The sequence below is a fragment of the Aspergillus terreus genome, genomic scaffold, assembly GCF_000149615.1.
Source record: "Aspergillus terreus NIH2624 scaffold_3 genomic scaffold, whole genome shotgun sequence".
In the NCBI taxonomy this organism is placed as follows: Eukaryota; Fungi; Ascomycota; class Eurotiomycetes; order Eurotiales; family Aspergillaceae; genus Aspergillus; species Aspergillus terreus.
The window spans coordinates 1,118,391-1,142,449 of record NT_165926.1 but is presented as its reverse complement, the minus strand read 5'-3'; the positions used below and the strand labels follow the sequence as shown (position 1 = coordinate 1,142,449).

Here is a 24,059-nt window from a genome sequence, read left to right as displayed (position 1 = left end):
ATCTATGCTTCTGATTTGTGCTTCCATGGGATGTGAATTCTACTTTGCCCTGTTGTTGCCATCCAAGTAACAGCTGGATGTCTATTTTCGCTGAAAATTCTTTCTGTACACAATTTTTTTTTTTGGCTTTTCTCTTTGGCGCATGCATACTTTGGGACACGGGTGGGTGCATTTAGAAACGGTGACTGGCGTATATGATGTTCCAGGCGGGTTCTTTGCTACCTATCTAGATGCGATGTCGGCTACGTTCGATATTCCATGGGAATATAAGCGGTATATATTGTTTGCCTATCTATATTCCATCCTAGTCCTACAACGGAAACAGAATCCTTAGGCATTGATCTGTCGTGGGATACTTGCCTACCACTGTTCAATCCATCAGTCAAGACTCTATTACCCTGCTGTATCCTATCTATGAAAGCGAATAGCCCTGCAGGTGCTTCAATAACGGAACAAAAATCTCGCATCTGGACACCTGGAGCCCATAAAAGCCGTAAAACGCAAAGACAGCAGAAACGAAAGCAGGAAATACTACTAAACACGCCTGCCCCTGCGCTATCCCGGCGCGTCACTTCCATGTAGTCGTTCCTTCTTGCGCTCTCTATCCTTGCCGGCTCTCAAACCAGTTAGACTGGGTAAGCGAATGTAAGGCCATCTGACACAACCGTTTGATCTGTCGCCATCTCCGAAGGAGGATAAATAGCTTCTTCCTTTCTGCCTCGGCATCACGGTCTGATGCGCGGTTATTCAGCATTTTCTGGATGGCCATCATGGCGATATCGCTCTCGTTCAGGTATATGATCACCCAGTCACTGATAATCTGTGCTGTTTTTTCGGCATTAAAGGCTGCCGAGCCTCTTTCTATATACGCGTTCCAGTCTTTACGAGTCATATACTTCAGACATGCAGCGTATGTGATGAAAATATTCGGCCCTGTGACTTCGATGGCGTACCCACCGCTACAAACGGATGTTAGAAACGGCTCAATGCATATGGGATGTATGTGTGTACCTCTGCTCGTGGGTGGGTTGGGTTATGCGCGAGGAGAGGGCTTTTCTGTCTGATAGTGTAAACTCGCGCAGTATAATGTCGTCGAGGAAAATGGCATCGTTGGGGTTGTCATCCAGGAAGAACCCGTCTATCTGTGTTAGTTTGGTCTTTTTGACAGCGGATGGGGGCCTGACATTCGACGAGTAAGAAGTCATTTGAATGGGGACCATAACTCATGTATATCTCTTCGCCTTTCTCTGGTGCGTTTCAGTGAGCGACAGGCCAGTAGATTGCTCTGGCAGACCCTACCGTATCGTCGGTTGGCAGTAAAAGTGTACTCCTGGTTGATAAAGCGGACTTTGCAGGCCTACCACCGCGTGAGCACCATCATTTGTTTCCGCCATAGTCAAACGCACATCATCATTTGCATGATTGAAATAATCCGCAAAAGGCACCAAAGTCAGGGCGTCAACCCACTCGCCAACGTCCTTTCCTGGGGATACGTAATAAAAGCTCCGCGAGTTCACAATCAGCCAGTGGTAGACAAACGTCTCCCGGTCCGTGTTCGGAAACGCGGCCACCACATTGTCCCACGCGCACGTGAGACGTTCTTCTTGCTGCGCCAGCAAGTCCTGATACTCTTTCACTGGGTCATCCTCGAGGGGGTCGTTCGAAAACGTGTTCCACAACCCCGACGCTGCGGGAGGCAGGATCTTCGGGCCAGGGGAGATGTGCTCTTCCTGATACTTCGAGTCCGAGCGGCGGAGATGCGCCGGCCAGAGAATAGGCATGCTCTCTTCGAAGTCCGCCCACTGAGGCCACACGTTGCGCCAGGCGTCCAAGTCCTTGGGCGCTTCGAGGGTCAGGTAGGCCGCGATGATGGCGTGTTTGGATGCGCCAGCTGGGAGGCGGCGCACGAATGACTCCGGAATGGTGTCAATGTTGACCATTGATTTGGGGGGAACCATGAGAATGGTCTCGTTCTCCTGTGGTTTGTTTCGTCAGCAGCTGGAGTCTAGTGGGATGGTAGGCGCATACTTCTATCGTTCGTGTGGCAATCATTCCCGTCCCCCGGCCGGGGAACCGGGCTGGAGCAATGCCGTTGATCTGAACGCCGTTGGAAAGGGCCCATTGTGTGAATGCCTCGTGTTCTAGGCCTGGGGAGCTGGCCATGTTGGGGATTGTTGATGTTCGAGATGGACGTTTGGTTGCGCTGTCCAATCATGGCGACGTGAGTGGGCTATGGAAGTGACATAAATTTTCTTATGTAAGAGACCATAATGTGCATAACTCCCTTGAGATGTCTATGAAGTACTTTGAAGTTGTTTACGATCATAAAACAGCAATTGAGACCTATAACGCATTGTATATCCATACATTCATCCTATTCTCTCTCCTTCTTTATCCTATTGAAAATCACATGTCTCCTTTCAGAGGATCCGGCACATAGATAGACTGGTTCCAAGCAGGTGCTTGACGTTCCAATGCCCATTGTCTGATAGCTTCAAAGTCGCGACACGTATGCGTGACATTGGCATGCGGCCGTGCAATTTGGTCATTCGCATCCCACGCCCAGATAATGGTAGAGATATCTGATGAGCACATGAGGCTTTGTCTGATGGAGTCGATACAGTGATCTTTGTGCTCCATATCCTGAAGACCGTCGTCGTGAGAGCCATGGTGGACTGTCTGGTTATCCGTACGCCAGACCTTTAGACGAAGCTGATTCTGTATTTTTATATGTCAATGGGGTAGTATGTAGAGAATAGATGGGCAAGGATAGTTACCAGACAGTGCAGCTGATGGAATACGTCTATCCCGACCACGTAATATCCTGGATTTTCTGGAAGAGGGACCGTCTGGACAGGGAGCTTGGATGCCTGGTCCATCGGGATTTGTATAATCGCGGGGTCTGAAGGATTGTCAATATCATTATCGTGTATTCCTGGCTCAAAAACACCAACTGTTATACAAATCCTCCCAATGACGGTTGTTTTCCTCGGATGGGTACCCCATGTACTTGGTGAGATTCCCAAAGCCAGCATCAAAAACTATGTTATGATATCTCACCAGACTTTGTGCTGGGGCTGAATGGATGAGTTTATATTTTCGGAAAGGCTGTGCGTATCGAACTCACAATAAAGCTCATCTGGAATATAATAAGTCTTGTTCCTGCTCAGTGATATGAACAGGATTATTAGCACAAAACCCCCAACAAGAACCCATTGCAGCATGATAGCCCGTCTGTATTTCCTCCGTTCGGACTGATATTTATTCACCGGGATATATCCATCGTTCTCCTCAATCAAAGGTCGTTTGTTCTCTTCGGTCTCCTCGGATCGGAAGCTGGAATGCGAGCTACTTGAAGGCATCTGTTCAGGAGACTTTGGACTTGACTTGGTCACTTGGTCGGGTTGAGTTGCTGCGGTTATGAGGATACATCGACCACTATGCTTCCTGGATGTGTGAGACGAGAGATTTACTGAGCCGAAGAATTCCCTTCCCCTTGCAGTTTTTGCTTTTGACTGTGGCGAGCTGAAGTGGAGTACAAAATGTCTTTTCCTTACATGAGGGCTTCCTCAGCATCTCTGGGATTCTGGCACAAGAAAGTAGTATATGATATTTGTGATTCTTATAAGGCTATTTGCAAGTGATGTATTCCTATTGGGATTCTTCAGGACCAAGTCATATTGCTTCCGATAAACACCTGGATGTGGACATCACCAACTACTGGTGGAGTGGATAGTTCCATATAGGGCAATGCTTGTTTGTCCTCCACTGAGTGGCTTGCTGAGTATTGGGATTTGGCTTACCCTTGTTGTATTTCGGCCCGGAGATCTGCCAAGTCTCGGTTACACCACCGATATATAGAGCAAGGGAATATGTTGCTACAAAGCAATGATGTGCTTCAGCTGGAATGAGATTGGGATCTTCTGGTTATGATAGGTTGCAGCTTGACTTCCGGCTGAGCATGAGTATGTCACAGCGTCAAGGGCTGCATAATGAGCCACTGGCGGCCGCAGCTGACGGTGAACTCGCTCGACCGTATGAACATGATCAAAGACTAAGAGAGTCTAGGCGTGCGAGAGTTGCATATCCTATGCTAGGATATACCAATTGAGCCGTCATTGACCTGCTATAAAGGGGACCTGTAACCCCACCATCAAGTTCTTTCTTCATCCTCAACCACTCCCTTCTCTCCCTGTACATCGACTCCTCTTGTTAGCCTGAGATACTTCTGAGCGGTCATTATCAACGCAGCAATGAAGCTTACTATCTTGGTCGCTACTCTGCTGGCGGCTGTTGCAGTGGCCGTTCCAACTGTCCAGGAGGTACACATCCCATCTCCATGCTGCCCAGACACCCAGCTCTGTCTCTAACTGACGTCCAAATGTATAGAACCATAACGCAGAGCATGAAGCTACTGCCGATGGTAATTTCAAGAAGACTACAAATGGATGAGCCTACCAACAGAAGCGCGACGCGAACGAGGGTGCCACGGCCGATTATACTTGGAAGATGACCAACAGAGGGACCTGGGGTGGCTAATGGCGTAAGTGGTGAAACTGTCTTGGCAGATGCCTTGATAATATTGGGCTAACTCCCACTGTACAAGTATACAGCCTTAGTTGAGCGCACTGACAGCGTGGTTGAACTCAGATGGAGTTGTACACGGCCGTTCCTCATGGTCAGGATGTTTCGGGAAGATATTTTCAACATCTAGGTCTCTCACAGGTTATCCTTTCTGCCTTGGTATAGGTTTCCCCTATTTTCTTAGGTTTCCCTGTACTGTCCTGCGAATGCAAAGGCTCGATTTTGAATTTCATTACTTTTGGTATCTCGTACCATAGAACCATAGTATAGCGGTAAAAGGACGCAACTAGGTAATATACCGGCTACATACCATTCAGTAGTAGAAGGTACATACTGTCGGAATATGTTATAGTTTTCAGAAGTAGTGTTCTAAAGATTGCTTGCTAAAAGGATAGACATAAGTATAGGCATGGCGGTGATGTCCATCCTTAGTGTCGCTGTAAAACGCATGGAGGTCCTGGGTATCGAGCCACGTAAGTAAGGTACAACTTTAACAACACATAATTTTCAATTTCGTCAACGCCATAATCTCTCATAACCTCATATTCACTACCCATTACTTCTGGAGATATATCGTGTATTTCATTCCAATGGTTGGGTAAAACGCCAAGGCTAAAACAAATCAAGTCAACCAATAATGTACATGCTGTATGCGTAACTCCTAAAGGGCTTATGCAGTCGAACGCTCTTCGGATGGGGAAGCTGGTGCCGATGTTTTCTCTCGTCCCCAGGGGAAGAAGCTCGGCAAATGGGCGTGTACGGTTTCGAGTCGGGTCGGGTCGGTTGGCGCTGTGATGTCGTCTGTGTAACGGATGCCTCCTTGGCCTCGGTTTTCCCGCCAAGCTTTCTTTTCGCGACGGAGGTCGCTCTGTACCCAGGGAATGGTGATAATAGTCCACACTCCTGCCCAAGCAAACGGCAAGGTCCATCCTAACTGGAATGTCGATGCTGGTTAGCGTCTTGTTCGGGCATACGCCACTGTAGGCACTTACGGTAAAGGCGACTGGTTCCGAGACGGTGAAGATAATCGCTGTAAATGCAGCAGCAAAGACGATGGATCCCCCAGTCCAGAAGAAGTTCATCTGTACAAGCATCCGTCGGAAGTACGGACTGGATAGATACCGGGTTCGGAGCGCATATCGATACATCTGGCCGCCACCGCCGTCAACGGCGACGACATCTTCGATCATTACGTATAGAGCGGTAGGCATGGTGGAGCCCTTGGGGGTTGAGGAGATGCGGAATGGCGCTTTGAATCCACATAGACGGAGGATATCAAGAGCTAGATATACGACACCGAAATAGAACATGACGCTAGGCAGGACCATGGCAACCAGCCTCACTTGAGTATGAATTAGCAAGCTTCGAGTAGAGAGGGGAAATGCAGATGTAGCTACCATATGGTTCCGGCTGAACGGTTCCACTGTCCATCGATTAGTATCTGATGAGAAGTTGACGTGATGTGGCTTACACGATGAGCTCCACGGCCAGAATCAGCCAAACTATGGTAAAGTTGATTTGGAAAAAATCCAGCTAGGTGCCGTCAACATTTGTCCGTCGTCTCAAGAAGGGGGGAACAAGACGAACCCATGATTTCCGTGCATTCAATGGTCGAGTGCGGGAATCCTTGCGGAAGAGATTATAGAGACGATAGAAATACTCGAAGACGGAGACACCCCCAAGAGAAGCGGTGACAATGGTAAAGACTATTAAAAGAAGCGTTAGAGATAGTCTTGATGGTCTGTACAGGAGCCAGCGCAAAGGATATTGAACATACCCAAGTTAAGCGACAGGTCCGTCAGTTGCCACAGGGTCCAATAGAGAATCAACGGTTGCGCAAGAGTATCGATGACAAACAAGGTCCAAAAGATTGCGATCGCTTTCTTGCGAGTATGTAAGGAGTAAGGGAGCGGAGGAGGCTCCAACGTATCGGTTGGAAGCGTGGCTTCTTCCATGGACGATGCGCGTTCTCCAACAATCCGGGGCGATTGGGTTGGTCGTGGCGAGGATGGCGAGATAGAAACAAAGCCGGCAGGGACGGATCAGGTCATATGGAGAGGCGCATGACGGACGGGGTGTTGGGTCAGGAATCGTGGTTGATAGAAGAGGGGATCAAGAGTCAGGAACTGCAGTGGCACAAGTTGAAGAGGAAACTGAAAAAGAACCGGAAACAACGGCAACAGATTCTCCTAATTTTTAGGTTCTGATATCCAGGATGGTTTGGTTTGGTTTGGCTGCTGGCGGCGGCGCCGGATCTTGCCTGACGTAAGGAGGTGATGTCATCTATGTATACATTCCGCGTGTTTTGGTTCAGGAGCGACGCAGGTGGGGGGTGGGATTGTGTACGGGGCTTGTTATCTGAATGGCATGCCCAGAAGACATGAATTCATCTCCACACAGTATCCTCGCAATGATTCTGCAGTGATGCCATGGTCATGTTTGTATGGGGTGAGTGGCGATTGAAGAAAAACGGCTGGATTTCCCGATCGACCCGGCCGATCTGCACGGAATAGGAACATAAGACTCCGAGTTATGCGCAGATGAGTCATTGCGCACAATGCCATCACGTGATAAAATATCGCCGCCAGATTTTCCTCCACGACAGTCGTTCGAACCGCGTCTTCAGCTTCATCGCGTTCAACATTTTCCTTCCCAAATCGCCGTCGCAGAACTGACAGGATAGCTCCTCCAGGTCTGTGAAATATGTCAATATCATGGCCCCTAGCTTTCGCGATCTAATCGATTATCTTCTTGCCGACATTGCCCTCTGTGGTGACCAAGGTCAGTCGTCTTTTTTTTTTGCATCTTCTCATGTTTCAGCGATCCACATGCACTAGGGCCATGCATTAGGCTCGTTACTATGACAAACCAATCATGCATATCGCCTTCAGTGCAGGTCCATCTCGCCCAATGAGCACCCCATGATCGTCTTTTAGTTCCCTTGCCATAGTACTACACTGGCAACTGACATCCTCCAGGTGCTACCCCCGCGGACATCCTAGAGTCCACCAAGGCATTCTACGCCAAGCCAGCTCAACATGCATCAAGTCGTACTCATACCGTCGACCGACGGTTCCAAGAGAAAGTCTGGACGTGGCTGACTCGAAACCCCGAAGTCTCCGTGGGCCACGACAAGGAGGGAAACCATCTCACCCTCGCGGATGCAGAAGGTCGCGCGCAAGGCGCAGAGCCGTTGCGAGTCTTCGTATCAAAGGAAAGAACCTGGCTAGCACTCACCGGTCATGAGCCGGATGATACCAAGGTCTTTCCCACTGAATTCGCCCTCCTGTCCATCATCGCGTCCCATAAATCCAAGGGTATCGCGCAGACCGATCTGGTTAGAATCAGTGGTCAGGACAAACGGTCTGTCCCGAAGCGGACCGATACATTACAACGCAAAGGATATATACAGAAACGAGCGGTCCAGATCAAGTCCGCCCGAACGAGCCTGTGCACGCTGCGTCGATTTCTTAAAGATGAGGATAGTGTGCCTGAATCGGCGTCCGAGTCCGCCGATCGCCAAAACCAAATGATTGATTTCCACAAGTTCATGGATGACCTCTTCGGTATTCTCCGCGAACACAAGATTCTCTCCCGTAATGATCTGAAGAACCTGCTTGGTTTCGCCGACCGCTGGCGATGGAGGATTCTGTCGCGGACCCTGCGCAAATTCGAGCGCATCGGGGTGCTCAAACGTGTCCGTGCCTTGTCGCAGTATGCGGACACGGTGAATAAATACCATCCCTGTGTCATGCTCGTGCGAGAGCCAACCGAGAAAGACTACGAGCGATTTTATGAATTCGGCATAGATTCGTTGACCAATAACGAGCAAGAGGACAGTGCCGAACTGGACGAGGAAATGATGGTGACAGATACAGGACAGCCGTCGGTGGCTTTGCAAAATGGCGTGCTGCAGCAAGGGCAAGTCGTACAGGATGTTGGGCGAACTATTCCATGCTGGACGCCGGACCGTGTCCTTCACAACCAAATTTTTGATATTGTCCATCAGGCGGGCACCGACGGAATGATCAGCTTGGTAAGCAACTCAATGTCATCCATAGCCGTCAGCATCTAACCACTCGGCATGTAGGATCTCATCAAAAGCTGTTTCGGTGGACTCTATCGCAGGCCTTTGGAGAACGTCTTGGCCCGTCTAGTCGAGTGTTGGCAGTTATCTCAACCCCTCCATCTGAGACATCTCGCTCTGGTGCGAGACACAGCAATGACCGGCACTATACACCATTATATCCATTATTCGGCTGTCAATTTTCGGAAGCGAGTCGACGCAGGCGAGGCAGCGTGGGAAGCCGTCGAATTTATTTCTAAGAATGCCAAAGCAAATAACCTTCGTCCCCCCCCGGTGGATGCTGTGCCGGAAGTCGATGGGTATGGCTTACCTCTGGCTAGACCCAAGTCTCAGCTTTTTAAGAATGGCAATGCATCTCTTCTGGAGTGCATGGCAGTTGTGAAACCGCAGGATTATGTCGTTACTTCTACAGATCCGTCCGTGGTGCAACTCCAGGATGGTACATACGGTAAGCAAGATCGTATCAGTGTAGTGACTCTTGTTGATTCGAAGCAGGATTGCGTATCAGGCAAAGAGCCTCTGCCGCCGATCACCATCGACGTGGGGCCGTTGAAGCTAGCACACCACTCAGGGTCAAGCTTGAACATCATGAGCCTGAAGATATCGATATGGAGAACACACCTGAAGCTTCCAAGCCGACGGTCGCGCGCCGTAAGAAGATCAAGAACGAAGATCTGCTTCGCGGGATGTCCGAGAAAGAAAAGCTGGAACATCTTGGATTGGACGAGACCTACACAGAATATAGCGTTCTCCTCATCGAGCGACCGAACCCTGGGGTGTACCTCACCCCCCTCGGGCGGCGTAGGCCAGCAGGAAAGAGACAGGGGCGTCCAAAGAGAAGCAGAGTGGCGGTCTTCAAATCACCGAAGCTATCATCCTTGCCCTGGTTTGTCGAGGAGGTCGGGGAGGACGGCGATCGTCCCGAATCAGATGCAGGACAGGACATTTCGCTGTCTGCGGCTGGGCCATCCGATACGGGTCTCTTGAGAGGTACCAAGCGACCCCTGCATTTGTCTTCTGGCAGGGACTCCGACACCGAGTCACCGGTAGTCTCAAAGCAGCGTCGCTTTGTGGAAGGTGGACCAGCCTCGATGGATGTTGATACTCCTGAACTTCATCCTAGTGCCAACGGGAATAGGAGTTCGAAACGAAAAAGAGCAGAATCTCCTGATGGAGATAATGTCTCTCAAGCCCCCCAGACGCAAGCTCGCACTACAGATAATGGCACAGAGATGCCCTCAAAGCGGCCCCATCATGAGGTTCGGGGTGAATATGGAGCTGGGCGCTCCGTCGTTGTGCCAGGAAATGATGGTGCTACAGATGAACCTGTCAAAGGGACGCACGACACGAATCTCCTTCCACCACCAACAGAGAAGCGGTTAGCTGAAGCTGATCCTCCGGCAACAGCACCGACTGCTGTTCCACCCACCACCGCCAGTATCCCAAGCAGCATGCGCACGGCGCAGCCGACGGCCACACCAGCATCCACCGAACCAACCTCCTCACCGGCTCCTGCCTCGAGCACAGGGAAGGGGCGTGGGTTGCGAGGACACATGAGTGGTTCAATTGGCTTCCAGCGGAGGAAGATCGTCATGCAAATATTGGAACAGGCTGGGGGTGCTTTCCCCATGGGAACCGAACTGTGGTATCCGTTCACGACTGCTTGGGCAAAGCTGAAGTATAAGGAGAAGCCGGATCTCCGAACAATCAGGAACACAGTAAAACACCTGATTGATGCAGGAACACTGCGGCAATTTACATTCAGCGGGAAAGACAGTAAAGGCCTCATGGTGACGAAGAGTATCATTGCGAAATCTGACTTGAGTCCGGATGATCCTCTCATCCAGGACATGCAGAAGAAGATGCTTGCGACGGACAGCAGATTTTACATTCCTGAGAACGTGGAATACGACAAGGAGATGACGAAATCCGGAAAGAAAGTACAAGTTCCACCATATGGGAAATCTACCTCCCGCATTCCGATCGAGCCACGCCTAACAGTCCATCTGCATCAAAAGCCGGCTCTCGTTACGGCCCAGGAGAAGCGAAAGGGTCAGATGATTCAGAGGCGATTATTGCAACGACTGGATTCTGAAAGAGAACTTGTCAAGGGGCCCAACGTGGTCCGGTTGATGCGGATCCGACGAGCTCCCGGTCAGGGTGACACGGCGCATGGGTTAACTTCCATATCCCGACCAGATCGTTCGGAGGGCCAAAAACAAAGGCGCATTCAGAAGGTTCAGTCATCTGGTGGCATCCGCAGAGTACGTCTGATCGATCTACCAATTTCCGAGGTATGGCCGTTTGCGATGGTCATGAGTCCTCGGCAAGAGTTTCACGCCAGCAGCGGGACGTTTTCTACCACTGCAGTACTTGGAGCCCCGCGAATTTTAGAACCTACTGTTTCTCAGAAAGAGCCATTGACACCACGTGGGAGAAGGAAAGATACTACATCTGATTTGCCTGACTCTCTCGATGATTTGTTTAGCATGGCACATCAAGAATCCGAACCAGTGGATCCAGACCGCACGTTCTCAACTGATCTGGCTACGATTATGCGGTGGGAAATTCGAAACAAGCAGCTATTCCGCAGAAAGTCATCCGACTTCCATTACATCAACCAAACTGTACAGGATTCCTTTGAAAGCGCCCCAATTGTTGGTAATATACGCTTCCACGGGTATGAAGAACCGCCGATGTCTCGACGTGAACATCTTCCATCGGAGCCTAGAGCTACAAGGAAGGCAACGCGTACTACGGAGGCATTGGCAGGAGGGACTCTGCGACCGTTGGCGCCCAGACCACCGGGTCAGCCGAGGTATGATGTGGATACTGAGATGGATGTGGGTGGGCGGAGGCCTGCTTTTGAGTATGAGGAAGACTTTGACACGACTCGGCGAAACAGACGCCTGGAGAAATTGCACGCCTCGCTAGCCGATGAAGGCGAGGCAATCTCCATTCAACAAACTGGCCGTCGCTCTCACAAAAATCTTTATGTGTTGTCAAGGTCATTTGTGCGAAAACTTATGACAGCTATCGTCGTCGTCCGCACATTAGCTGGAGGGTGGGAGGGAAAGATTGTTGACTGGAATCTCGTGCCTAAGTGTTTCCCTGAATTTGATCCGCTTTTTGTGCAGGAAAGGGGAAAGAGTATCGTCGCTAGACACCGGTTGCAACTGGCCAAGATGCAAGGTGATTTCCAGTCTCTGTTTATCGAGGCCTATGCCAATGGTGAAGTGCCCGCCATCAACTACGATGACCTGGAAAACTACGACTGGGAGGGAGTGGTCGAGTGGGCAAACTCCGCGCTGGAATTTCCGAATTCAGAAAAGATTCCAGACCTACCGGCGACCCGTGAACAGTTCGACAGCGTCTTTGAAGTACGGGAAGAGCCTGTTTCATCCTTGGACGATATCTACCACAGCAGCCATAACGTCACGATATATCGAAAGCGGACGGCTTATGCCGAAACACCATTTGCTGTTCCTCTCGCTGAGCGGCCAGGCCAGGTGACCTTACGCCAGACCGAGCTAGCTCGTCTGGACGCGGTCAAAACATGGGTTCGTGCCAATGTTGTGGCGGCGGAGGAGTCGTATCGTCCTGCAGAAGCTCGCGAGATTCTTAGTACGGTGCCGAATAACGTCCTTGAGAATGCTTTGAATTCGCTGATGACCGAGCGTGTCATTTCGTCCAACAACAAAGGACGTCCCGCTCCTGGCCGCAATTACGATATCACAGACTACTTCCTCCTGCTTTTGGGACGGAAACGAGCATTCGAGAGCACCGACCTGCGAAGAGCGGCGCGGTTCAAAACGGATGTCCTTGATGCTGCCCTGCGGTCCCAAGGGCAGTGGGATTTCGACTACGCGGCTGACGATGGTGACACCATGGCAGTAATTAACTTGCTGGCTGAGGGGAGAGTGGACTTGAGACCGCGAGATCCTCCACGCGATAGATACGGCCTAACTGAAGGTGGGTATACCACCAGACAAATGGACAAGGGAAAGCTGCGGTTTGCCGTCGAGGTCCGGCCGGTGAAGGGAAAGTATGTGTACGGAAATCCCATCCAGGAGAAGACATCCAGCATTGCGCCTCCTTGTCCACCGTCGGTCACCATCGGCGCGTCCCAGCTTGCCGTGCCGGAGAAGATCCCCTTGTGGTACGACATCCACAGCCAATTTGTCAAGTTGCTTTGGGACATTGCTCTCACAGCCGTCGTGAGCAGTGTTGCCCTCCGGCCGGGGTTGTCTGCCTCCGGACTGGCCAATATGTTGAAGCCTACACTGGGGGCGTGGGAGGTGGAATTGCTCCTCAAGTGGCTGGAGCAGGTGGGAGTGATGCGACAGGTTGGTGGGCGTGGTGCAGAGGCCGGATGGGCTGTACAAGAGTGGTGGTGGCTCGTGTTGGGTGTTGAATGATGTTGATTAAGTCTGTTAGTTGGTAAGATGCAAAATGGGATATAAGACGTGAGGCCACCAGGACAATCGACTTCATATATATTCTAAATATCTCTGCCATATGACCCAACAAACAACCAAATCATTCCGGATATGCATAAATAGACAACTCCAAACTCCACTCGCTATCATTTTCGTGCCCAACAGAGTCATCAATAGGGATCTTCTGACCTCGCAAGCCGGCGAAGAATCATGACCACCAACGCAACCAGCACGCCGATGATCGCACGATCCAGCCAGGGACCATCGGATGTCTCACGAGCCCGAACAAACTGCTGCTGTGGCGGTGCTGGTTCAGGAATCACCGTCTGGGGCGCAGTTATTGTCGGCGTAGGGGTCGGGATATCCTGCTGCTCTATTCGCTCTGGGGGAAGCACAGGGTCTTGTACCGGCGCATCTTGAACATCCCGCGCACGCGTTTGCGTCTCGCTCTCCAGGGCCCCATCCTCCCTCACATCCTCATCCTTCTCCTTGCCTTCCCCCTCCGCATCCCCATCATTACCAACCCCAGCATCACCACAAAGCCCCCTCCACTCCTCCAATATCTCCTCATTACTCCGCTCACACACCTCACACCTCCACGCGCGACTGGTCCGCGCATACTCGCGTCTCACCTCGTCGCCGACATCCAGCCCGCCGACTTGCCCACGCGCATCGCCGTCCATAAAGCTGCGGATCGCCAGCAGCGCCGTGCGGATCCCCCCACGCCGGCTGCCACGTCTCCTCGTGGTGGCCCGAGATGCTCAGGCAGATCTCGCGGTTGACCTCGAAGCGGCCCGTCGGCGTGAGGAAGCGGAAGCTCGGCGGGCGCAGCGGGTAGCTTGGCGGGAGCACGATGCGCCCGTGGTAGATGCCGTGCGCGTACGGCGACGGCGGCGGCGGGCCCGCCAGCGTGAAGTGCCAGTCGTAGAGGTTGTCCGAGACCGGGTGGGCGGTGAAGTGCGGGGAGGGCGAGGCGCGGAGCTCGGCGGCTTCTTTGAGGAGGCGGCGGGTTCCCGGGGACATCTTTGTAAGTGTCGGTTTGTTTTGGGGATTGAGGGTGGGATTGAATGGAGGGATGGTGAGAGGGAAGAAGGTTGTTGGGGTTGGAATGGATTGGACAGTTGGCGGGATGACGCGGTTGATGCCTGATTATTCAGGCTGAAATTATTTGGGGGTTTCTAAGTAATGATGATATTGACACGCTACTAACGCTACCATATGATACATCCTAACGCCATCATAATACTAATCCCAGTTCCGCCACTCGTCTCCCTCCTGGTTAAGATCCCGGCTGTCCGGACTACCCTCGAAATCGCTATCGCCCGGCCGCGGCCGCGGAGACATCGGCGCCAGCGTCTTCATCGACACACCTGTCGGTGGGCGCTCCGGATCGCGGAAGCTATCTAACGGCTGGTTTGGTGTCCATACGGGCTGTGCGGCCTGTGGCGGGGGGTGATGCTCGGGCGCGAGCCAGCCCTGGCTGTTGTTCATGTTGCGCTGGTACAGGTCGCGGTAGTACTGTTGCTGATCGGCGTGTTCACGTTCGCGACGCTGGCGGACGCGCTCGCGCGCCTCGAGGAACTTCCGGCTCGGCTCCCAGTGCCAGCCGTCGCCGGTGGTGGTGCGGACGGGCACACACCACAGCAGGGGACGATCGCCGAACAGATGCAGCAGGTTTTTCTTCCACCCGAGATCAAACGCGTTAGGCATCTTCTCGTTCTCCTCTTCGTCCAGGTAGTCCTGGTAGCGGTCGTGCTCGCGTTGGCGCTCGAGCTCCGCGTAGGAGCGGGAGAGCGCCTGCTGTGCGGGGGTAAGCTCCGACTCGCCTTCTTCGGGGCGGGTGACGCCGGGGATGGCGTTGGCATGGGCGTCAATGATCTGGTTTCCGTAGTCTTGGAGGCGGTGGGAGAGGCTGTTTGGGTCGGTGCCAGGTGGGTTGTTGCCGGCGTTCTCGGCCGTGCGGTGGCGGTCCAGCGCCTTCCGCAGCGGCGATACGTACCTCGTCTTCTCGAGACATTCAATCGTGGTCAGGCCGCGGACCGCGAGGCTAATATGCCAGGCGGTGAAGCCGCTGAGGACCAGCCCGATGATGCCGCCGAGGATGGCGAGGAGGACGACGTTCACAGGGAGCAAGGTGTCCATGTAGTGTGTGTCATTGAGGACCTCGCTCCAGATCCAGAGCGAGGCGACGGCAAAGTCCACCCAGCAGAAGATGGAGGTGTAGATGAGGAAGAGGAGGAAGGCTTTGTAGTTGTAGAGCCCGACGCAGGTCGCCAGCCATGGACAATGATGGTCCATTTTCAGCACACATCGCTTGCATGTGGAGCAGTGGTGTGCGCGGTCCGGTTTGGGGACCTGACACTTCTTGCAAAATCGTGAACCGCCTGTGGAGTTCACAGTGAAGGAGGTATATTCCGGGAGCTCGGTGACGGGTAGCGCGCTGTATTCATGTCGACTGTTGCCCCCGCGCGAGGCGGATAGCGGTGATCCGGGGTCGGTAAACACGGCAACGGTATATGAAGCATTCAAACAGATATAGAGGAGAATCCCGAGGATAGATGATGGTACACCTGTGGTGCGCGACATGTCAGAACGGGGATGATGCTCCGGGACCTCCGGGGCCGATGTATCCGTCTACGTATGCGACTTACCAACCCAAGAGCTACGCGATGGATGGAAGCCAATGCTAGCTTCAACGTAGACCGCCCATGAAGTCAAACCGTACACAAACGCGAGGGGAAAGAAAGAGGCTGCTGCACAGCAGTAGCGTTCGCATCGGAGGGCCCAGGCCCGGGGACGCCGTTTCGGCCAGGACGGAGAGGACGGAGGGGAGACGGCGAGCGTCGCCATCGTGGATGAGTGAATTGCGCACAGGGTCTAGCCAAGTGACGGCTCGAAGAGACGATGAATTAAAGCGAGGCTTGAATCATGGCGATGGGCTCGTAAGGTTGGAAGTGGAACAATCGCGGAGATTACGGGTTTTGGCCGGGATTCCAGGCAGATCGTCCAGAGGGAGGCTCAAAAGGTCATGCGCGAACGAAAGAAAGATACGATAGCACTGACTGCAAGCGATGGGATGAGTTGGGAGAGAAGACAGCGGAACGAAAGAATGCTCATGAAGACGAAGGCACCCAACGATCTCCGGCCGATCACCGAAATCCGGTTATACGTAAGCAGCGGATATATTTAGCTAGCGGTGGCGGTGCATCAGGCACAGCCTCACACAGCTACGAATTAGGTATTCCGTATACAGCTGGAGATATCAGGACAATCGTGAATATTCCATGTCAGACTAGACATTCTCTACCGTTCGGCATTCATAGACGCCTAGGCCTCGAACATGGTGTATACAGATAAATGAACAGTCATATAATCCTCTAACCAAAATACACTCGTCAGAAACCAGAAATAAATGCATGATCAACTGCCGCTCGTAGAGTTGGTCGTGGTAATCTTGTATGGCTCCATGCCCTGTTGACACCAGTCCTTGACCGGCTATTGACCAGTTAGCTATCGTTCAACCAGTAAGAGGGGGAAAGCATACCAAGCAGCTCAGGCGGTAACACCACGAGCAGTTCGACTCGTGGTACTTGTAAAAGTCCACCAGAAGGAGAATGAAGCCGATCAGGGCGGCAACCAGCGCGCCCAAACGAACCAACCACCACGCCCACCACAGCGGCTTGCGACCCTTGAAGAAGCCCACCGGACCGGGGTTGTCTGCCGTAGCAGTTCCAGCCTTACGGGCCTTGAAAAAGTCCATGAATGAGGACTTCGAACCCGCCGGCTTGGTCTCCCCTTCAGAAGTCGACGCAACCCCGCCGCTCATGGCCACATACGGGGCCCGGGCCAGTCCGATACGTTCGCGCAGCGCGTTGGGCGATCTCATCAAGGTCAGACCGAGAGCTAGACCCATGACGAACCCACCAATATGGGAGAAGTTGTCCAATCCGGGGAGCAGTCCTAAGACGAACGAAATGCCCACTCCGAGGACCATGATGACCAGCTCCACGACTGGCGAAGCGCGGTCCTTCCATGTGTACAAAAGATCCAAAATGTACAAGGCGAGAATCCCGAACAGCGCGCCCGAACAGCCGCAGGAGGCCTCAAACGGAGCGGCGTAGTTTCCACCTAGCACGAATCCCCAGATGCCACTGGCGAAATAGACCAGTCCGTACCGCCACCAACCCACCATCCGCTCCATATCTGCACCCATCGTCATCTGAACTAGTAGATTGAAGCCGATATGGATGATTCCACTGTGGAGGAACATGGGAATGATAAAGCGCCACCACTGGTTGGGCGCGGGCTTCGCATCGAGCGAGCCATTCACAGTTGGGTTGGGTACGCCGTTGAAGCCGCACAGCTCGGACAGTGTGCATTCCAAGGCGTTCGTCGTGGAGTTGGGACACGGCATCAGGAACTCAATCTTTGAGTTCTGAACCTTGTTTTCGTTTCGCATACACGGCGTGTACCGCGAGCCCATGTTGATCTGGATGTACGCCGACGGTCCAATCATCGGGTTGAACTGAGGCTTCGTCTCAATCGGCGAGCCCGTGAGTTGTCCTATCACTTGTTAGCCGACTATCCAGCGGAAGTTGGACCTTGATGTGTCAAGTTTGCAGTCGGACATACCGCTCTTCACCAACTCCACGATAAAAACCACGATCTGAGCCACCGTCAGAGTGTACGTCACCCACGCGATCTTCTTCTTGAAGAATCCTTTCCGCTGCTTTCGTCGGCTATTCGGGCCCATGGGGGGTTCCATGGTAGGGTCGGGAGGGTATTGCGTGGGATGCTGCATCCAGTGCGGCGGCGGCGGACCGTTCGAATACGCAGTGTGTTCTTTGAGGGGTATGTTTTCGGCGTACTGGTGTTCATCGTTTAGTCGCCCACCGGCGACGTAAGCGCCGTTGTCGGATCCTAGCGATTGTTGACTGTAGCGGAGGTGATGCGGATCATTCTCAGGGGTCGTGTAGGGATGCGTGCTGGCACCTGTGTAACCGGGAGGGGAGTGAGGACTGGGAGGGTCGGCCTGTTGGTATGCCGGCGGATGATTGCTGTAGCCAGTGTTGTAATAGTCGTGGGCGGACATCGTGGAGGCGCAAACGATGCCGAAGAGGAGGGAGGATCAACAGGACGCGATGATGGAGGAGGGAGGAGAATCTCGCGGAGTTTTTAGGTCGACAAATGCACGGCGAGTCTCGTGGGTCACGAAGGAATGTGTCACAGAGTCGGATAGGATGTCCACGCAGAGACTGATGTTCCAGCCTTATATTGAATGCACGGCCACGTTGGGGCGCAGAATCTGAGGGGATAATGGAGCTGCCTCAGAGTGGGCGAACGGGGGAAATCAATGATGTAAACAAAGGACCGGACAGCGGCCACCACGACGGAAGAAATGACTGGACTGATGGATTGGAGGAAACGTAACCATCAACGAGAGAAACGAAGGTCGTGGGAGATGAAGGAGATGGAAGATGTGGTGAAGTTGGGCTTAGGCTGGCGTTTTTGGCGGGTGGAGCTATTTTTGGCCGCTGATCATCGTCGTCAGCCTCCATGCCGGCTACAATAACTAACTACTAGTACGTAGTTACTACCGATTTTTTTCTTGCCCACGACTGCAGTGGAGTCGTTCCTCTCCTCGTCATCGTCTAAGCCTCTGGCCTCGTCACAGTATGTTTCTTCCTATTCATTTTCCGAAAGAGGAGGAAACACCATGGTTATTCATGTACACCACGGTACATGCTCATATTGACATTAAGCATTAATGTATAACTATATGCTCAAAACGATCCCATCAAGACAGAGAGAATGACCAGATGGACCGCAACGAGACCAGCTTCCAAGAGTCGCGACTACCGATGGCCACAATGGCGCCGTCGGTCACTTCCCAAGTCCGCTTCATCACCACCCATTTATACAGTCACAACATCCATGAGAAAAAAAGAAAGCTCGACCATGCCCGTTTCAACCCCGTCACCGGGAATCACGCTAGAAGATTCCCCATATGGATGGGTGCTCCGTGATTGGCCGTGCAGTGGCGGTACTCGTGCTCACATTACCCAGTCCATCCATTCCAATCATTAGGTCGGCGCAGGCGCCTTCCACTATAAACCAGAACCCAAACGCCCCGTATGAACGCCAAGACAAATAAAAATAGAAGCATCGATTCTGCAGTGGTCAGTTGGGTGTTCGATGCCTTGAACGGAGAGATATCCTGCTCACCAACTGTATAGGCCTCGGGAGAGTTGTTTATCGACTCCAGGGCAGAATCACCGCCAGGAAAGACAAGATCCCGCATAGCCAGGAACATGTATGTGCTATTATGCCCTCAGAGCGCATTCTCCGCTGAGAATGGGGTCGATATCGAGCCGACGTGTGTCTCCAGGATCCCCAGGGCGGCACCCATCTCCTCGCTGCTGTGACCCGTCAACAGCCACACGAGGCGGGTCAGCTTCTGGTAAAGTAACGCGGGGAAATAGAGAAGCAATGCCCAGAACAGCAGGGACAAGACCACGATCACGAACGAGTTGGCCACGAGCTTCTCTCCGGGGGTCATGACGTAGAGGCCGAAGGTGACTTCATATCGATAGTATTCCAGACGGACGCGATCGACGAGACGCTGAAGGACGTTTCGAGGCGGTTTCTTCATGGCCATGTGACTGGATCCGGGAATATTGGCGGTGGCCATGGTGGAGGAGTACTTGTTGATCAGTTCATCGACCGCCGCGGGAGCGTGAGACGAAATGTGCGTGGAGGTCGAGGGAGTATAGAAGGATTGCATCTCGGTAGCCATGGCGACGATTGATGGTTGAATTGAGGAAGGACCAATGCTGAGCGATACCTGACTAAAAGGGATGCAGTAGGTTGATTTCTCTTCCTGTTCCGAACTGCTGAGAAATGGCAATGCGCTTCCTCGCTTTTGGCGGACGAGGACGAGCTGCAGTCGCAATCGCCCCCGCGTAGTGCAGATGGGAGGTCAAATTAGGATTATTCGAGGCCAGGGACACGGTACGAAGAAAAATCGCCAACTCTATCCCTTGCGCCTGGTGGTATTACGGGTTTCCGACAGAAGTTGGAAGAAGATCAAGGAGTGACAAGGCGGAACCGGCGTGAGACGGAAGGGGAAAAAACGGGCAGGAAAACCGGACTAAGCTGACTGTCGATGGGGCGGAGGCAGGGAAACAACGCGAACGCACGAAAAGGAGGGGCGAGGGTGGAGAGGGAGGAGGTTGGTGATTTAATTATTAGGGATTAATAGGGCGTAGTATGGGGGAGAAAGATATCAGGAGAGCAGGAAAGAAACGAAGAGGTCATCAATAATGAATCCGGTAGGGCGCGGATGTGCAGGGCGGTGGTGCAGCCAATCAGCGGGCCCGGATGTTCGGTTTAATCGGCAACTCCCGTTTTGGGATTTTTTTTCGAGTTTTCTTTTTTTTCTATTTCTTTTTATTTTTTTCTTTTTCCATGGATTAAAATTCCATGAGAAGATAATCTGACGGCGATATCGCTTATCTGAGATTGAGTTCTGTCTGACTAGTTATCAGATCGAGCTCACTCACATATTCGTGATTATTGACTCGTCTCGCGGACTCAGTACCTGCTACTCAGGGACGGAGTAGTACTCCGTAGCATGGACCTCTGCATAACCCTTGTGCCGTGTTCCGGGTGACGGATGAACGGCGCAGGCGATCGCACGCCTCCCGACTCTAGTGTTGTTTCTACCCAATCCTTTCAGGGAGGGAGTCTTTCTCTCGACCAACTCATTACGGAGTATATCTCTGAATTTGACAGTTGAGTCATGTGATGTGCCATATAGTCATGTGATGCATAGCTGCATTCCGAGCAATAGCACGATCATTGAAGCCATTATCTTCCAGATTTTATCTTCAAGGGATTGTTTACCATCGTATGGTACCTCTGCTAGTTCACTACTTGGAGTCATAGCACGACCTAGTGCGTATGGTGGAGTCCAGCGTGCCAAGGTACTATCGTGCACAGAGCTACAGAGTATTCCCTAGCGAATGGACCCTAGAAACCCGAAAACTTCAATTGACAGTATCCATGTCGTGGTGTATACCAGGTATATATCTTGGACTGGTGGTGGCTGGCAACCTCGGGCATGATGTCATCCCCCGTGACCCCGCTGACGCAGCCTCTCCTGCAACTTCCCCTCCACGCGGCCTCTTGAGCGTTTCATCTCCGAACCAGAAAGACTCGTCCATCCCTCAATCTCGACCACCATGGCCGAGTCGGAAGACCCTCTCGTCCAGGCTCTCCCGCCTGCGACCGATTACCTCACCTACCTGACCCTCTTGGAGTACCAATTAACGCCAGCACGCCTACCCGTCCTCCACAAACTCCTCCAGGATGAGACCCTGACCACCAACATCGGCTGGGACTTGGTCCAGATGCTGCTGCCCATGCTCCCTCAGTCTTCAGAATGTCTGCAGGACATTGCCCGTCTCGGTAATCCACGCGAGGTGATCCTACGTGTCTCCGATGCGCTCATGCAGCTCCAACCGGAGGACGAGGACGATGAGGGGGGGTAGCGACGGTGCGGGACAGAAGAAGACTCTCCCCTCACACATCGTCAAGTTCAACACACTCCTGGCCATGCTCTCCGTCCTCCACTCCCGCATCGAGACAAAATCCCCCAGTCGGTTCATCGCCACCTCTCTACAAGCGGCTCTCGAAGCGTACACTTTGATGCCAACGAGTGAGACAACAATGTCTCTACTTGAGTTCTTCCGCGATGTATCGCCCTCCAAACGACCCGCCCCTCCACCCCGTGCCGCGAGCGAGTCATCTGTGTTACGTGTATCGGAAGCCTCAGCGCCGGACCCGGAGGCAGAAAGTCAATCAACAACCCCGGCCGACAACGAAGAACCAGCACTGGTCCGTAGGTTCTTGCAATTCGGGTTGATCGAGCTTGTCAAGTCGTATCTCTTGAGCTTCTCCAGCCCCACGGATCCTGGCATGTGTTGGGCGATCAGACTACAGGAGAAGCTGCGTCCTGGCACACGCATGCCTGGCGGGCAATCCCAGACCGAAGCCTTTTCTGAAAGCAAAGAATTGCGCGAGAGAGACATGATCATGGCAAAGATTACTGTAAGTCTCTCGTCCCATTTCAATTAAATCCGTCTAACTCTATAGGCCCTGTCTCGCGATTTCGGCCTGGAGGACAAGCTACTCCTCGAGATTGTTTCGCTACCTTCAGAGAATCAACCACCCCCGCTTGATTTCGATGAACTACCCAAGAAAGCAGACCAAATCCCGCTAGAAAGACATGGCGCTCTCCTTCTCCTTGCAGCCCGCGCTGCGATGGCCGAATTGTTTTCCTCTGGACAGGTCATTCCAATTGCCGTCTTCCCTGACCTCGCCAATATATTTGCCAATTTTGTGGGCGGGTACAACACACCGGACGACGTCGCGTTCGGGCAACCGCAGGCTTTATTAGATTCTCTGCTCACACTAACCGTGTTTTCGATGCAAAAGACAATCGGGACTCCAGCCACCGAGCGCGAGTTCCAGGACTTCATACTGGCTCTGACTGCATGCACCGCACGTCAACACTTCAGCAGTGTCCGGCAAATTCCTGGAATCATCGTGCACAGTAACCCGTCGCCGACGGCGCGCTTCAAGATCATCCGGAACGTCCTGGAAGAGGAAAACTACCTAACTGTCAAGGATAGTGCGATTGGCTGGCTCCAGAACGAAATCCTCTCAGCCGTGAATGAGTCCCCTACCGCCGAACCGAGCATTTTCCTCAATCCGCACTACTTCTCAGTCCTCTTCCCGTCGCTCTTCAACCCCGCTCAGCTCCTCCTCAACGTCTCCTCCGACATTGTCGCTTCGTGGATCAAGTTCTCTCAAAGCCTGGTCCCCTCTATCCACGCGGCCCTCAACCTGTACTACATCCTTGTTTCGTCTGCAGACCTTCGCAGCCGACTCCAGCTCGGAAAGACATACTTATTTTTCCGTAACCGGTTCCTCGAGCCGCTCAAGACACTGCTCCACGCTTTCCAGGCCGACCTGACGCAGAACGGCGGGGACGGGAAGATCGAGTCTGCTGTTGGCGAGGACATGTGCCACACGGGCATGGCGCGGTCAGTGGAGCTGATCTCACACGCATTAGAGCAGGTCGAGGACGTCGTTGGTGACGCCTTTGTCGTCTCGGACGCGGAGCTGCAAGAACCGAGTGCGGACGACATTGCGCGGGTGGACAAGATCCGGAAGGCGACGGAGCCCTAGTCTCCAGTAGCGCATTGCCATCCTTATTGTACATAGACATGAGGGACAGATTACGAACATGACGCATACATCTTATCCTTCTACACAGTGATATACCAGGGCCGACTGACGAAAGAATGTCAACTTTCATTTGATAATATACGTAGATTGCTATATGGACATGACCAACAATCCAACCACGGGACACGAGACCAGAAGTAAAAGAGTGAAATAAACAGATTGTGAAACAACACATTCCTGGCTAAACCAGCCATATCATATCAGGGTTTTCAATTTAGCGCCGCCCACACCATCCCCGAGGCCAAGAAGTAAAAAGGAGCGATTGCTTGAGAGATATCGAAACCGCCAGTCGGTCATGTATTGGACTCGTGTAGTAGACGCTATCTTAGTCGGTTCCTCTGTCGTCGAGGGATGCAGCGGAGCAACAGAGGAGCGTCAATGTGGATCATGGTTGGAGGCGTTCGAGCCCGTGGTAGGGACTTTACATAACAACGCAGCCACCGCCGGGGGAAGCTATCTTCTTGTTAGTTTCGTTGTAGAAAGATGGGGATGTGTGTGGTGTGGCGTACCCTTGGTGATGGCGACGTTCTGGGCGATTTCGGAGGGAGACATGTTGATTGAGTTGGTTGGGTTTTGCGTGAAGCAAAGGAGTTTGAATGTAAGCTTGATTGGATCTGAAGGAGTTGTTCGTGATG

The 24,059-nt window shown here is 52.6% G+C and overlaps 7 protein-coding genes across 7 annotated transcripts; 2 read left to right on the top strand and 5 right to left on the bottom strand.

Moving 5' to 3' along the window:
• Positions 1-601: 601 nt before the first annotated feature.
• On the bottom strand, positions 602-2,163 carry ATEG_02295 (uncharacterized protein; the record flags this gene model as incomplete). Its single annotated transcript, XM_001211473.1, has 4 exons — positions 602-959; positions 1,012-1,142; positions 1,362-1,976; positions 2,029-2,163. The coding sequence occupies 4 exons, from the start codon at positions 2,161-2,163 to the stop codon at positions 602-604; spliced, it is 1,239 nt and encodes a 412-aa protein (XP_001211473.1).
• Positions 2,164-5,254: 3,091 nt separating this feature from the next.
• Positions 5,255-5,795, bottom strand: ATEG_02294 (uncharacterized protein; the record flags this gene model as incomplete). The annotated part of the gene is made up of 2 exons (XM_001211472.1): positions 5,255-5,518; positions 5,577-5,795. 2 exons carry the CDS (start codon positions 5,793-5,795, stop codon positions 5,255-5,257), a joined length of 483 nt encoding a protein of 160 aa, XP_001211472.1.
• Positions 5,796-7,298: 1,503 nt separating this feature from the next.
• ATEG_02293 (putative TFIIIC transcription initiation factor complex subunits Tfc3) lies at positions 7,299-13,089 on the top strand (the record flags this gene model as incomplete). Its single annotated transcript, XM_001211471.1, has 4 exons — positions 7,299-7,365; positions 7,563-8,620; positions 8,675-9,119; positions 9,167-13,089. The coding sequence occupies 4 exons, from the start codon at positions 7,299-7,301 to the stop codon at positions 13,087-13,089; spliced, it is 5,493 nt and encodes a 1,830-aa protein (XP_001211471.1).
• Positions 13,090-13,280: 191 nt separating this feature from the next.
• Positions 13,281-15,960, bottom strand: ATEG_02292 (palmitoyltransferase PFA3; the record flags this gene model as incomplete). Its single annotated transcript, XM_001211470.1, has 4 exons — positions 13,281-13,797; positions 13,835-14,255; positions 14,481-15,680; positions 15,762-15,960. 4 exons carry the CDS (start codon positions 15,958-15,960, stop codon positions 13,281-13,283), a joined length of 2,337 nt encoding a protein of 778 aa, XP_001211470.1.
• A 570-nt stretch (positions 15,961-16,530) lies between these two features.
• Positions 16,531-18,202, bottom strand: ATEG_02291 (rhomboid family membrane protein; the record flags this gene model as incomplete). The annotated part of the gene is made up of 3 exons (XM_001211469.1): positions 16,531-16,605; positions 16,655-17,673; positions 17,743-18,202. The coding sequence occupies 3 exons, from the start codon at positions 18,200-18,202 to the stop codon at positions 16,531-16,533; spliced, it is 1,554 nt and encodes a 517-aa protein (XP_001211469.1).
• A 1,239-nt stretch (positions 18,203-19,441) lies between these two features.
• ATEG_02290 (serine palmitoyltransferase small subunit family protein) lies at positions 19,442-19,906 on the bottom strand (the record flags this gene model as incomplete). Its single annotated transcript, XM_001211468.1, has 1 exon — positions 19,442-19,906. The coding sequence occupies one exon, from the start codon at positions 19,904-19,906 to the stop codon at positions 19,442-19,444; it is 465 nt and encodes a 154-aa protein (XP_001211468.1).
• Positions 19,907-21,353: 1,447 nt separating this feature from the next.
• On the top strand, positions 21,354-23,364 carry ATEG_02289 (uncharacterized protein; the record flags this gene model as incomplete). The annotated part of the gene is made up of 3 exons (XM_001211467.1): positions 21,354-21,658; positions 21,771-22,221; positions 22,267-23,364. The coding sequence occupies 3 exons, from the start codon at positions 21,354-21,356 to the stop codon at positions 23,362-23,364; spliced, it is 1,854 nt and encodes a 617-aa protein (XP_001211467.1).
• Positions 23,365-24,059: the final 695 nt, after the last annotated feature.